The sequence below is a fragment of the Anas acuta genome, chromosome Z (assembly GCF_963932015.1).
Source record: "Anas acuta chromosome Z, bAnaAcu1.1, whole genome shotgun sequence".
Classification (NCBI taxonomy): domain Eukaryota; kingdom Metazoa; phylum Chordata; class Aves; order Anseriformes; family Anatidae; genus Anas; species Anas acuta.
The window spans coordinates 48,357,771-48,372,094 of record NC_089017.1 but is presented as its reverse complement, the minus strand read 5'-3'; the positions used below and the strand labels follow the sequence as shown (position 1 = coordinate 48,372,094).

Genomic DNA, 14,324 nt, shown 5'->3' with positions numbered 1-14,324 from the left:
AACCCAGGACCAACTTGGATTATACACACCGTGTCAGGAGAAGGTTGTTTGTCATGAAACCTGTGCATAAATAGGCAATTTGGTCCAAGTGGCTCTGCAGCAGATTTCCCTTTGCCAGCTCCTCACAGGTGAGTCTCGTGTGGGCGATCCTGTTTTGCAGCTCCAGGGACACTTCTCTGGGGCTGGGGTTTCTCCTGCATAACCAGGTACCAGTCCCAGTGCACTTCATCCTATGTAGCTGTGCACCTGATGTGGTTCCTAAATTACGTGGATAATTTACCCTTGGGTCCCTTCTCTGTTTTGATCCCTGCTGGCTGTACACAGGAGGATTCTTCTCTAAGAGGCACCATTCCCATCCAAGTCAATGGGACTGAAATGCACAGCGGAGGTAACGGTGAAATGACAGGAATATAACTGTCTCAGTCCAATGTTTGAAATATGTCAAGTCACTCTTTTCTAGAAGAAAAACATTTTTTTTTTCTGTGAACCCTCTGCATGTTGCACGATTATGTAGTGGCTGACAGATGTATGAACAACCACACTTTACTTTATTGGCCAGTCAATTAAATATCACTCCTGGAACATGCTCTCATGAAGAATTTGTATTTTTTTTTAAAGCCCACTTCTGTACAATGTGTTTAGATGTGCTACCAAATGATCTTTGCTGTATTGATCCCTAATTAGCAAGGGGAGGAAGGGGAAAGAAAGGGGCTTTGAAGAGGAAAGCTGCATTCTGAGCGTGAAAGCTTCTTTCCTGCAGGAAAGACATCTGCCTTCCAGCATTCGCTGCTGCAACCTATGACCATACAGGCAATTAAAATGTGTGAACGTGAACTGCATTGATGTCTCAGGCATGGCAGCTTGCACCCCATAGCCAGCAAGCTGACCTTAGTGAAATCCCTGCCTTTTGGTCAAGGCATAATCGCCCAGCTCCCCATCCCCTGTTAGGAGTCCCCCTAACACACCTGACTCCTCCCGTTGCCTCATCAGCTGAGCACTACACATTCACAAACTACTCAATGCTTACTACTACACCACCTATGTACAATTTTATTTGACCAACCTTTGATTTCTCCTTTCCCTTTTGTTTTCCTTTCTTCTCTCATGACCAGAAGGCCTGTTATTTTTTGTTTGTTTGCTTGTTTTTACTGATTTTGCACTGCTTGTCTTGTTTTTCTTAGCTATCCTCCTTATTTTGGGGCAGTGGGACCTTCTCCTTATCCGCTTAACATACTCCCCATTGGTATGGCACTGCTATGCCTGCACAACCACTTCTGAATATTCCAGGTTAGTGGAATTTTCCACTGCAAAAACACAACTTCATTTCTCGCACCTGACAGTGCTCACATCTGGGAATTTGCCTTTGAAAGCACTGTGAAAAGCGCTTTGAAAGCAGTGCTGAGTCCCCGCAAATCACCTTCTGTGTATCCAGATGTCACACTTTGAGGCAGCGATAAGGCAGAGGGTTGGGTTTGCTTTTAAGGTTTTAAATTTGGAATGTTGTCATGCACAGGCAGGAGCACAGGGAGCAGAAGGAGGGAACCCATCAGAGGTTCCTGCCTGCCCAAACGTCCTCCCTGGTTGTATTTTTAGTGGGACGCACTGAATACATTTGTGGGCCAGAGAGAAAAACATTCAGGGAAGCTCAGAAACAATCAGCACAAAGAATAATGAACAGTGGAGCTACAAACGTAGCAGTCCCAGGGGCATGCTAGGAGGACCAGAGGACAAGCTCCTGCTCAGGAGAGGATGCCATGGCCAACAGGCAACCCCTTGGTGGCAATAATCAGAGGGAAACCCATCACTAACTGACGGCAGGAATCTATAAATACAGGAAAGAAGAGTTTCCTGGCAGTTTTCCAATGGGTATTTCCCAGTACTGGCCAGGGGAACAAAGTGACCTGAACAATGCGAGGAGGGAAGAGCAGCTGCTAATAAACCCAATGTGTAAGATTTTTATGCCAGTGTCCATATTAAGACATCTCTCTGCATATGCTAAACCAAATGGGTTTGTCCTAGGTTCCTGCAATGTAATAACCAGCTCTGAATGCTTCCCCCTCAAACACACACACAAGTAAAATTCACAAGTGCTTTTCAAGAATGTGCAAAATCCTGTATTTGAATAGATTTGAGACAAGACTTTTCTGAAGTGGGCTGAAAGCTAGACTAGCAACACAAACAACAACAACAAGGAATAAGATCAGCATCAATATATAAGCATTCTCACCCCGGGAATCATTTACTAAACACAGCTTTATTAATGATGTTTGCACAGGTAAACAAGGCTTTCTGCAGTGACAAAACAAGCTGGGATGATTTTAGCTCACAGAGGTCTGGTGAGCACATGTAATCCAAGCACGAGAACATCCTTGTATATTTTTAGCACCTTCTAACCTCCACCCTTAGAGAGAAAGTTTCAGGGCCAGCTAAAGCTTTAGCAACAGACTCGCATTCATATTCTTGAGAAACAAATCTCCAAACCCCTTGTTAGCCTTGAAAACACCTGCAAGTTCTGAGAGGGATTTTCTAAAGGACTCTACGATGGCACAGCTCTGCCCCAGGGAAAGTGGTGGGAGCCTCACATGTGCATTTTCTGTCATGTCTTATTTACACTTTAGAGAGCTGTTTCTAATAAAGCAGAAGATCCCTTTTAAATGCTTCAGAGGAATGAAATTCTGAACTGGCTGAGAAACATGGACAAGCCAACACCCAAAGATGTACCTTTCTGGTACCCTCCCCACCCCACAACTCTCAGGAGAAACTCTGCTTCTGCACCAGCCACAAGCTTCATTTGCCACAAATGATCACGCAGTGACAAAGATCCTCTCCAACAAAATTATTTAGGAAGATCACTGCTGCCATGTGGAGTAGCACGGTCACTTTTCCCTATGTGATATGCTTCTGATGATCTGCCACTTCCAGTCCTGTGAACCTGCAGGTGCAGGAAGCATAGTTTCCAAATGTGAAGCATGGGGAAAATCATTACTTGTTCAGCCTTTTGGAATATTAGAGAGCATCAGAAAAAAATGTGAATACTTAATACTTAAATTCCTTATGGACAAGAGAGACAAAGCGTGCATGATATAAAGGCTGGTGGCAAGTGGGCAGAGCTGTAAGTTCTCCCAGGGTTGAGCTGATCCTGAAGCAAGGTAGGGCCACAGTGTCAATGTCTTGAATATCCCATCTAAAAGGTATTTATAGTTTTTCTAACACACATGCTTTGTGATTGCCATTTCCAACATGTACAGGAGGCAATCCGTAGGGACTTTGTGGTTTTAACTTGGAAATGTAGATAGACTGAGTACTGACTAGTGTTCCTACAATAATTTTATGAAGTCATATTTTAACTGGAACAACTGCCTGCAAAGCATAGTTGTGCCAGAAGCACTATTTTCAATTCTAACTAATATTCTTGGCTCATGATTATAACATAACCAAGCTACTACTGAAATGCTTATAACCCAGTTCTGCAACACCGATTCACTTTAGTATCCAGCTGCTCACCAAGCCCTTCTCTGATCTCAGCCAAGACTGTAACCATTACAGCTGCACGAAGATAGAAAGCATCAGTCAGTGCCTGTTACCATCACCTTCTCTCTCTCTTGCCTTTGCTTCCCAGAGACCAATCCTCTACACCAGAGACCAAGCCCAAAGGCACCACCATCCCGTGGCATTGTGCCGGTATGCTAGCGTGGGAGCATTTTCTACAGAGTGTTGTTCAGCCACATCTGTAACGCAGGGGTAAAGATGAGAACTGAACCTGTCACTGACGCCACCAGAAACAACCACAGGAAGATCCGATCTAGGACTTGAGCTACAAATTTCCAGTCCTGGACAACCTGTGGAGGAGAGAGGGAGAAGAAACAGAAACAGCAATGAGCCTGGTACTTTGTTGTTACTGCTACACGTATTTCAGTTCCAAAAATCTGGCTTTTAAAACCAGAATTTTGTGGTGCTCCATAGCCTGAAGGCAACATGGATCTCCTTTTCATTACCCGTACCTGCCAGCCACTCAAACACCAAAGCATTTCTGTAGTATTAGCACACAATAATCAGACTTCTTTCAGGCTGTGCAAAAGCTTTTAGCTAAGTGCACAGATAAAAGCTTACAGGCTCAAGCTTGAAGATGGCTTTATAATGAATTAGGTTTCTTTTAACAGAACTGCATTTCCCTTGGCGAGCAAGGACTTGGCTGTAGCAAAGCACTTTGATTCGGATGTTGCTTCCAGGACAAGTGGTCCCGTTGGCTTGTGTTTGCTTAAGTGCTCTGCTGGCTCAGGCTGCGTGCATTCAGGAGGGAGACTCTGCACTGTGAGTACTGGCACAACCCCACATAAATGGAAGAGCTATTTATAAAAGCAATTCAGGGGAGGGCTGTTTTGGTTTGTTTTTTTTAATGATTTAAGCCTCAAAGAGAAGACGTTGGTCATGGACAAGATACACTCACATACTGCATTTTTGATTTACTGTTAATCTCCCTGCCAAAGTCATCAATACTGTTTGAACAAAGCCCTGGCTTTTGCTAGGAGGGTGCTAACAGGAGTTGTTCTCTGTTCATGTGCTGCTGGGTGCATTGCTTGGATGTCCTACACTTGCACCAGGTACAATGTTCATGCACACATTTTTCAGAAAAACCCAGGCAGGAATCCTTCCAGGACAGGTTGCTGTGGCCTCGTGTCTGGGAAAAGCAAGGATTCCCACAGCAACATACAGGTCTCCTCAAAGCAATGCATTTCCCCAGAAACTACGTGGGAAAGCTCCCAGGATATGCCTCAGAGGAATGCAGGAGAAAGAGGCAAGCAGAAAGGCATGCAGAAAAGAAAAGGGCTTGGAAGTCACTGCTGTCAAGGGAGCTGTGACCCCTCGTTGCCCTCCCTTCACCTACCTGCCTGATGAAGTGCTCCTTTTTAACGTGCCTGGAAATGTACCGAATGGAATCGGCTGCCTTCTCCAGGAAGGCAATAACCATCTTCTCTCCATCTTTTGCTTGCCTGTGTTTCTGCTTCCCCGGCAGCTTTGATTTCAAGGTGGCTTCCTTCTCCTCGGTGTCCGAGAAGGAGTAACGATCCACGTGGCCCTTCATGCAGAGCAGCCGTGGCAGCTTCTGGAGGAAGAGCCTTTTAACCCAGGGAGCCATGGGGTGGTAGGTCGCCGAGGAGCGGTGGTGGACGTTGATAACAAAGACGGTGACAATGATGGAGAGGGTGACAAAAATCATGATGAAGAGCAGATACTCACCAATCAGGGGGATGACTTTGGAGGAAGAAGGGATTATTTCCTCAATCACTAAAAGGAAAACAGTGAGGGAGACCAGAACTGAAGTAGACAAGGAAAGCTTTTCTCCTTCGTCTGAAGGCAGGTAAAACACCAGGACGGTTAGAAAAGACAGTCCCAGGCAAGGGATTATTAAGAAAAGAGTGTAAAAGAGTGGAAGGCGTCTCAGCACGAAGGAGTAAGTGACAAACGGGTAGGAGTACAGCCCATCCTTCCTGTTGCCTTTCATACCTTTGGCATTTAAGATCTCCCACTCCCCATTATCAAAGAAGTCTTTCCTGTCTACATTTTCGTCCACTAGAATCAAGTCCACCATGCTGCCATCGTACGTCCAGGACCCAAACTTCATGGAGCAGTTCTGCCTGTCGAAGGGGAAGAAGGTCACATCCATTGTGCAGGAGCTCTTGTAACTGGCTGGGGGCGTCCAGGTCACCACTCCGTTGTACTTCACTATGGCTTTGGTCATCAGGGAGCCTTCAAAACGCCCGTCAGCACTGGGAAGGTGGACAGGAAGAAACAGCACCAAGTTCAGGACTGTGTTTGCCCCGGTCCTACCTCCTCACAGCTCCACGCAAGGAAAGCCAACATGCAGATGAAGAACCATCTTTATAACAGCACATGCAAGCTCCATGGTAGCTGACAAGCCTTGCCCATGCTCTAGCCTAAGCCTGGAGCAAGCAGCACGCTACTCACTTTTCAAACAAAACAATGTCAGGAAGCCACAGAGACTCAGAGGGGACACGGATGGCGGTGATCCCACCGTACTCCTCTGGATTCCAGGAGAGCTTGTGGTCAATCCATTCCTGAAACGAGACAGAAGATTCCTCTGCCCACCCAGACCCAACTCCAACTACAATAGTGTATTGTACAGCACTATGGGCAGAGCTTGGCATAACACTGATCAGATGCAGGAAGGATGCTGTGCAGGCATGGCAGGGAGACATTAATCCTCATGAGCCACAGGTGGGCTCTATCAACACGTGCCTCTCCACACAGCCTCCAGGTGGGCACTCCTGGAGAGCACTGATGGTTTTCCCATGGGTATTTCATGGCATTGGCCAGGGGAACTAAGCAACTTGAGCCCTTCTGTACTGCAAGGGGAGAAAAACAGCTGGTAATAAGGTCAAGTGTAAGATTTTATACTGGTGTCTGTGTTAAGACATTTATCTGTATCAGCTAGATTACATGGTCCCTTCCAACCATTTCATTGTTCATTCATCAAAAAAAAACAAAAAAAAAAAAAAGCAATAATCTTTTAAGGCATTTGGTTACAATCTTGAAGAGATTTATTTTGCTGAAAAAAAAAAAAGAAAAAAAAAAAGTAAAAGCAAGGAGTGTCCTGATCATTTCCATCGTGCTGAACTCGTGTTTTGTTTTGGTTTGTTTTGTTTCTCAGCTGGGAAGAGCCCAGCAAAGTGGCTCCAGCAACCTGGAGATTTGCACTGAAAATCAGCTCTCTGATTTCTGTCCATGATGGGGCTTTTCAGTTGCTCACTAGAACAGCAGCAAGGGGGAGTGAGAGCTGTAGGCTGTGGTCAATACCATGAAGCAGGGGATAAAACACTTTCCATTAAGCTCCAGCACTAAGAGCTTCCCAGGGATTTGGGGGCCTTCTCAGGGCAATTTCCTCTGAGAGTCAAGGACAAGCCAAAAAGCAGTATTCTCTGCTTCTCCTCCTTCCATACTTTTCCCCTCCCACTTCTTCAGCTCCACATGCCTTTTGCAGCCATACCCACATGTTATTGCAGCCCTTTGCAGCAACCCAGAGCCTCAGTGGAGATCTAGGTGTAGCGAGAGCAAGTTTTTATCTCCTCCAGGAGCAGGGAGGGGATGGGACCAAGGTCATGGGCATATGGTTGGTAGGGCCTTCCTAAAATTTGGCACAAAGCACAGGCCAAGCAGGCTGTTGCCCAGGGTGATACCCTGGCAGGACAAATGGCCCTGCTACCTGCACCAGAAGAGATGAACCCACCACTCTCTGAGCTGCCCAAAAGGCTGGGGTCAGCTGTCAGGCTCAGCCCTCCATCCCAATTCCTCCTGCTGATGAAGGAGGGGTGGGAGCTGTTCAGGTGTGGAAATAGAGGAGAGGGCCTTCAGTGCTCTTACCCTCAGCAGCAGGGACCACTTTTAGCATTAATTCTCCCCTTTTCATGAGGATTTGCAGATGTTACCAGCAGCCTGTGCTGTCAGATGGGCACAGATTCACGTGTACACTGGCCACCTCCTGCAATACGTGCAAGGGGGCCTGGGCTGGAAATACGCCTGCTGTGCAAGGGGGTAGCCAGGGCTGGCAGCAGTGGCCACGGCAGCTAGCTTACAGCAGAGGCAAACACCCTGTGAGCCACCTGGAAACAATCATCCCTCTGGAGTCGAACAGGAGCTGCCCCTTGGCCTGGGTTATCTGTACATCTGCAGCCCTCCTCCCTCCCCCCCATGCCCTGCATTGATTTGTCTCCAAGCTAAAGTGCTCTTTCATGTCTGCAAGGCAGATGGTTGCGTGTCTCCTTACTAGAGCAGAAAATAGACTGCGTGCAGACTTTGAAGCTGAACAGTTTAAAATGGGTATCTCCCCACGGGCTATGCTGACATGAACTGTAGCACCAGATGCAAAAGGGCTTTTTCCTCTCCTCCCCCTGCCTTCCAAACTGCTCCAGATCCTCCACTGCTCTCTGCTTCCACCAGCTTTGCCTAACTCCAGCTCCTGGGCTGTCACACAGGCACTTAGCCACAGCAAACAGATCAAGAAACACTGGACCCAGACTCTTGACTCTTGCTATTACTTTCTACAATCTCAGATACATCCCAGCAACTACTAAAAGCTCCTTTGCACTCTTTATGTCTGCCTGGATGCACAGCATCAGGTTCCACCATCTTCAGAAGCTGTTTTTGTTTTGTTTTGCTTTGTTTTTTGGGGGAAAAAAAAAAAAAAAAAAAAGCCAAACTCATGCAGAGAAACGATGACTGGGATTCCCTCTCCACCTCACACCTAAAGTGAGGAGCAGACTTCCCTGAGCTCCCCACCCCTGCAGAGCCAGAAGCTCTGAGTCATTAGAAAGTTCCAGTTTGTTTGAGTGTTCTTTCACTTTTCCCAACCCAAAAGAGAAAAATACTTTAATTCCGCTTAGCTTAAGGCATCTCTTCCCAGCTGCTATTTTTGCACTTTCTAATAATCCCCGGAGCACTGGGTTGCATGTGGAAACAGTTCACACTAAGTCTGCAGGAAGGCACAGCTCCCAGAAGAGGACACCCGGGTCAGGCCACAGGTATGTAGGGCTCAGCCTGCTATCCGGGGGGCACCTGCATGTGTGAAAGCCAGTGTCCATGTCTCACTTATTTTCTGCTCCCTTTGCCTTTCATTTGGGCCTCGATGGGGTACTGCTTCTCCATCGCTGAGGGAGATTGCCATCTTTGTGTGTACAGCACCTGGGGTCCTGCACTGCCCCAAAACTTGCACTCACTGCAGGGATACAGGCACCAGGCTGAGGACACAAACTCAGCTGCACTTCTCCTCCACCAGCCCAGCAGCCTGGGAACTGTTCCCCAGGCATCATTTTGAGCAAGGCTTGGGTTTTATGTCCTGCCCCTAGGATCAGCTGACACATTTAGAGGGCTTACATGTCTGAGAGACTTAAAATAATTGTCACAAGGTCAATAAACTGGTGCCCTGTAATCCAAACCAAACTCATGTCTGAGACAAGTTAGTCCCTCAGGGCACGGGCAGCATCCCGTGGACAGTCACTGCTGTACCAGGAGATGTTTCTTCCCTGAAATACAGCTGGCTTGAGCCCGCAGCTGGGGTGCAGGCCACTGAAAGAGGGTACCCCGTTTCCTGAAGGCCCACTGCCTGCCTCCGTGCCCCTTTAAGCACCTGCTGAAGGGAGAGGAGAACTCAAGGCAGGGTTATGGGGCTCTGTACTTGTCATGGACAGCGTGGTAGGCTGGGGTGGCCCTCATCCTCGTGCAGCCCTGCAGCCAAGGGTGGGAGGCCTGCCGTGGTCTGATTTACCTGCTTCAGCCACACGTTGGTTGTCATCAGCTGATTCTTCTCATCCTAGGGCGACAGAAGGTAGAGAGGACAGCAATACCAAAGGAGAAATGTCCCATATCCACGATGTCTCAGCCCCCTATGGAGGAGGGGGCTGAGGAGGTGGGAGGCAGCAGGGCTTGGACAGTGAGAGGGGCCAGGCTGGCGTCCCAGCAGCATTTGGGCAGGCAGGAGCCAAAATGTGATCCTGCACAGGCAAATAAAGCCTGAAAGGAGAGGGCAGAGGATGTGGACAGCAGCCTGGGGCTGCCTGGTTCACCCACAGGGTGATAGGTTTTGTCCTGGATAGGCCTTGGCTGGAGCGAGCAATGCCCAGCCAACCCCACAGTTCCTCACCCCCGTCCTACACCTCATTAGCTTGAGGGTGTAGGCACCAGGGACAAACTTTGAGGAACATCTGATGCAAGGAGGCCTTAGTCATGGGGAGCAGTGGTCAGGAAAGGAAGGGCCTTCAGCTTCACTGTGAATAAAACAAGTCCTGGGGTTCCCATCCCTACCCCCACCATGACACGAGGCAACCAGCCCGCTGGGCCTCCCCAGAAGAAGCGAGGCTTTCTCAAGCCCACCACAACACTTACCACATCCACAAGCTGTGATATCTTTAGCCCAAAGAGGACTTTGATGGTGTCGTTGGAGTTTTGCACGGGGCGGACCCATTTCTGATAGCCGTGAAATAAGTGCCTGAGGAGTGCGTCCTCATTCTCAGCCACCGAAATGAAGGCAGACACACCTGGAAGAAAGAGGGGACATCTTGGAGACGGGACACGGGCCCTTAGCAGAGCCAGGGGGCAAGGGCAAACAGAGCTGTGAGGACTTTGCACCAGGTTTATGTTTTCTGTGGTGTTTTGCCATGAGTTGGCATGTCTTCCCAGTCCTGTTTGCTATTCCTTAGGAGATCCTCAGGCTAAGAGCATCAGGTGCCCTCATTCACTCTTCAGTAGTAAAAACAGAGCCTGATTAATGCTACCTCTATTTTTTTTTTTCTGATACCTGCAGTATAGCAGAGCCAGGGAGCCACAGGGGAAAGCTGGTCACTGTGGGGACATTCCTGGCTTGTAGCGAGGAACAGCAGCAATAACCTGTGGGCATTTCAGAGCTGTGGGGCTTCGTTTGCACTTGCTCGGGAGCCCAGATGTTTTCAGCAGAACCCAGTGCCAGGGTAAGAGGCAATGAGCACAAACCCCTCCTGGGGTTAGCCAAGGGACAGCAGAAAATTACTGAAAGAGATGAATTTGCCCAGCTATGGGGTGGAAGGCAGCAGCACCAGGGGAGAGCAGCAAAAGGAGCTGGGTGACACATGTAGGGCCAGGCCTGCCCACCTCACTTCACAGTCCCTACAGGGGAAAAAGGAGCTGCCACCAGCCACGGGGGACCTTGCAGGTCCCTGCCCTGCTCCCACCTCGCTCCCCACCACCAGTGCCCTGCCAGTCCCACCAGGAGCAAGGACCCTGTGCTCCCATCGCCATCCTGCAGGCACTGGGATTTCGGCTCCTTCCCAGTTGAGGGGGAGCATAGGAGAGCCCTGCAGGGGGTGCAGCTGAAGGGCCAAAACACAGAGAGCAGCAAGCACCAGAGGTGGAGCAGCCCTAAGGGGAACAAGCCTTGTGGCCCCTCCAGAGGGACAACCAGAGGCAAGTGTTCCTGAGAAGCACCAAGGAGAAGGAAGGCAGAAGGAACAAGATCAGTGCTCTTATAAGACAGCCTCAGTACTTGCAGGGTGATGGTTTAAAAGCAGAAGTTTTTAATGGGAAGGAAGATTTATCAGGGTAAAAAATAGCCTAGCAGCTCCTTTGATCATACTTCGTCTGGTGATTAAGTTAAATAAAGCCACAGAGCAAACACTGAACCGAGCAGTTTTGCCTTTGGAAAAACAGACACAGACTGCAGGCCAGATGTATCCCTGAATTTATCACATTAAGTATAGAGAGGGTAAAAGTTTTGGAGCTCCCTGGCAGGTTGCCAAGAGCACTAAAAAAAAAAAAAAAAAAAAGGAAAGAAAAAAAAAGCACCATTGCCACAAGTCCCCTTTCTCACCGCCATGCATGCCAGGAGCAGCTTCCCTCAAATGCAGGAGCAGGGAGGGCTGGATAGGGACTCTGCCAATACAAACATGCAAGCCCCTTGAGGAACGCTGTCAGGACACTTAGGACTCCATGGTCTCACCTGGGGCATTTAAGCATTACTCCCGATGATGGAGATCTGCCCCTAAACCTGCTCCAGCAGTGAGAGCTGAGCTTTGGTTCTTTGGTTAACTTCCCAGTGACCACCCTGTCACACCATAAATCTTAAAACCCCATTGCCAAACTGGCTGAGGCTGCAGTGCAAAGTCAGCAGCTGGTACAGCCCTCTCTTGCTAGCCTGGCAGCACTGAGAAGGGGATCAGGAGAAACTGGCGTCTGCCTCATCACAGCAAGCAGCAGCTAACTGGCTGGAAGAAAAAAAAAAATCTTGAAAATCTGCATTTTGTCTTGGAAGAATAAAGAAAAAAAAATCACACTTACCTGAGTGGGTCAAACACAGCACACAGAGCATCAGGCAAAGCATGGGCACCACCGTGGCTTTTCCTTTAAGTATGGTCCTTTGTTTTCATAGGCAAATCAGTCTCATCCTAGTCGGGCGCTAAAACAATCTGGTTAAAACCCACGGCGGACAATTGAGCCCGCAAGGCAAGCGGGCACCTTTTGAGCTTCATCTTGCATCATTATGACGCTCCGTAAAGCACACTTCATTGATTTTCGGTCAGCTGTCACGTCCCGTAAGCCTGAAACGGGTCTCTGGGTCCTAAGCTCTGACTGATGTGTTTGGGGCAGTATTTGGGTGGCTGCAGCCCCTGGCGTCTAGGAGTAGAAGCTAGGCAAGGTTCTCAAGGAGGAGAAAGGCATTTTGTTACACTGCCAGTTACAGCTGGGGGAAAAATACAACCAAAACCAGGCTACGGATCAGCCCCAAAGACAGATCACATGCCTGCAAGATTGTTTGCTCCAGCTGTATCTGCTGATCTGATAAAACAGGCAAAATCCCTAAAGACCTATCCTAGCTTATTCATTTTTCGAATTATAATTTTAATACAGTTTTACAGCTTAAAAAGTAGATTTTAGGGGGAAAGGAACAACACAGAAACACTTTCAGCTGAAGGGCACATGAGTGTGTGTCCACACGTGATGTGTGTGGCAAAGGCAGCGACACCTTGGGCTGAATTTCCTCCGGGAGCCACAAATCTCCAATATCAGATGGGATGCGGGCTCTTCTCCCCCTGCCCCCAATCACTTCTCCACCAAGGGTATCAGGATCTTCAGCCGCACAAAAGCTCTGGTTTTCTTCCCAAAGTAAAGTCACTGCACCATCTCTGCCTACAGAGGAGCCTTTTCCCTGACATTTTCAAGTTCAAGGGAGAGTGTTGCAAACTTCATTCAGTCTGCACACAGACATAAATCTCTGCTTTGATTCTCCCTCTCACTGTGCTGGCACAGTTTCCCTACATGCCTGCCACAAACAAAACCGAGGCTGTTTTTATATCCTCAGAGATTATCCTCATGCTCTAGTGCATATTTGCAACCCAGAGGAACTTTTCCTTGCTGCTTTTTGTATGGGAAGCCTCCTGCTTCAGCAGCACCCGGGCCCGGATTTTGGTACTGTCATAAGTTATTCAATTCAGATTTGCCTCAGCTGAGATCCTCACAGAGGACTGATAACAGGCAGCTGTAGCCTTATCAGATTATTTGGCTTTCTCTGATGAAAAAGATGTCATGCCAGTGTGGTTCAAAGTCACGTTGCCGCCAGCAGCAACTTCTCGTGTCTCGCCACCTGACTTGTGATGCCAGGGGCTTGCCTCTGACCCTGCGGCAGCGTGGTGGCTTTGCCCTTTCCACCTTCACAGTCCTCAGGGGAAACCTGCAAGCACTGTGTTAGCACCATGGCTTTGCTGGTTTTGCCTTGTGGGGCTGGGGGAGCAGCTGCTATCCTGGCTGCCTTTCCTCACCCTGAATGCAGAAAGCGTCCCAACAACAGCAGCACTATTGAGGGACTCTGTCCTGAGCAGCTTGTCCTGTTGTCCCTGTTGCTGTTTCCAGCAGACTGCTCAGCCTAGCAGTGAGACCCAGACCCGCTGCAAGCCCGTCGCTGAGGTGTGTTCATCTAGCCACAGCACACTGCAAGGATGCGTTTTCTCACGCTGACTTAAGGGAACAGAGGGTGTTCGGCTACAAGGGGCAGGCAGACAACACAAAAACCCACCCTAAAGTTGAGAATGTGCAAAATGTTTTCATCCTGCCCAGTGCAACTCTTTGTATGACAAAACTCTCCCTTAGGAACTTGCTGTGCAGGCTGCCCAGTGCAAGAGGCTCCATCTCACCAAGGGGGCAGCGAAGCGTGGGAGGCAGCCCCCCGCAGGCGACGCACCAATTTCGGGGTGAAACTCGCACCGTCTGCCTTCAGCACCTGCCTTTGCTCTCCCATGGGCGTCGGGGGATCGCGGTGTGACAGCACGTTCCCCCCCCCCTGAGGGTTCACGATGCCCCCCCTGCTGCTCGCCATCCTCCTCCTCCTCCCTTTCCCCCCAGGGCACCGCTCCGCAGCATCCCCGCTTCTCCGCCGCGGCGCCCCCTCACCGCCGCCGCTTTCCTCCGTATTTTTGGGAAAATAATTTCCTTTCCCCTCTCCCTGCCCGTTCCCCTGCCGTTCAGGCGTTTTCCTGCCTCCCTCCCGTGCGGCCGCAGCTCCGCTCCCCGGCAGGAGGAGGCAGCGCAGCCGCCGGGCGCAGGTCCCGGGGGGTCCTGGGGGGTCCCCAGGGGTCCCGAGGGGTTTTGGGGATCCCAGAGGGGTCGTGGCTCGGCTGCCGGGCCCCACTGCGTGCTGTGGGATCCGCTGTGCAAATCCCCGTGTGCTGTGAGCCCGTGCAGGGGGCCACCAGCACGGCTCCCCCCCTCCCCTCTCCAGCTCCACCAGGCTGTGCGGGTGCAGGATGAGGCTTTATGTAAGGTGTTTCAGTCCCGGGTCTCCTCAGCGC

General features: G+C 49.6%; 1 protein-coding gene across 4 annotated transcripts; it reads right to left on the bottom strand.

Moving 5' to 3' along the window:
* Positions 1-2,110: 2,110 nt before the first annotated feature.
* CHRNB3 (cholinergic receptor nicotinic beta 3 subunit) lies at positions 2,111-12,983 on the bottom strand. Of its 4 annotated transcripts, none has more exons than XM_068666634.1 (7): positions 11,821-12,983; positions 9,898-10,049; positions 9,281-9,325; positions 5,968-6,077; positions 5,506-5,768; positions 4,886-5,286; positions 2,111-3,839 (listed from the first exon to the last, which is right to left on the bottom strand). In XM_068666634.1, exons 1-7 carry the CDS (start codon positions 11,861-11,863, stop codon positions 3,705-3,707), a joined length of 1,149 nt encoding a protein of 382 aa, XP_068522735.1. In that variant the 5' UTR covers positions 11,864-12,983; the 3' UTR covers positions 2,111-3,704. The 4 variants fall into 4 exon arrangements, with proteins under 4 accessions (XP_068522735.1, XP_068522732.1, XP_068522734.1 ...); XM_068666631.1 differs by having other exon boundaries at positions 4,886-5,768; positions 11,821-11,938; positions 12,506-12,983; XM_068666633.1 differs by lacking the exon at positions 11,821-12,983 and adding an exon at positions 11,483-11,758 and having other exon boundaries at positions 4,886-5,768.
* Between the last annotated feature and the right edge of the window lie 1,341 nt (positions 12,984-14,324).

What these genes read in the sequence shown, in the direction of transcription:
- CHRNB3 (XM_068666631.1), bottom strand. Translation starts at nt 11,863, where the DNA reads ATGCTTTGCCTGATGCTCTGTGTGCTGTGTTTGACCCACTCAG. An exon ending in GCTGTGTTTGACCCACTCAG is followed by an intron (nt 10,050 to 11,820) that starts GTAAGTGTGATT and finishes TCTTTCTTCCAG; the next exon opens with GTGTGTCTGCCTTCATTTCG. An exon ending in GACATTGTTTTGTTTGAAAA is followed by an intron (nt 5,769 to 5,967) that starts GTGAGTAGCGTG and finishes CCACCTTCCCAG; the next exon opens with TGCTGACGGGCGTTTTGAAG.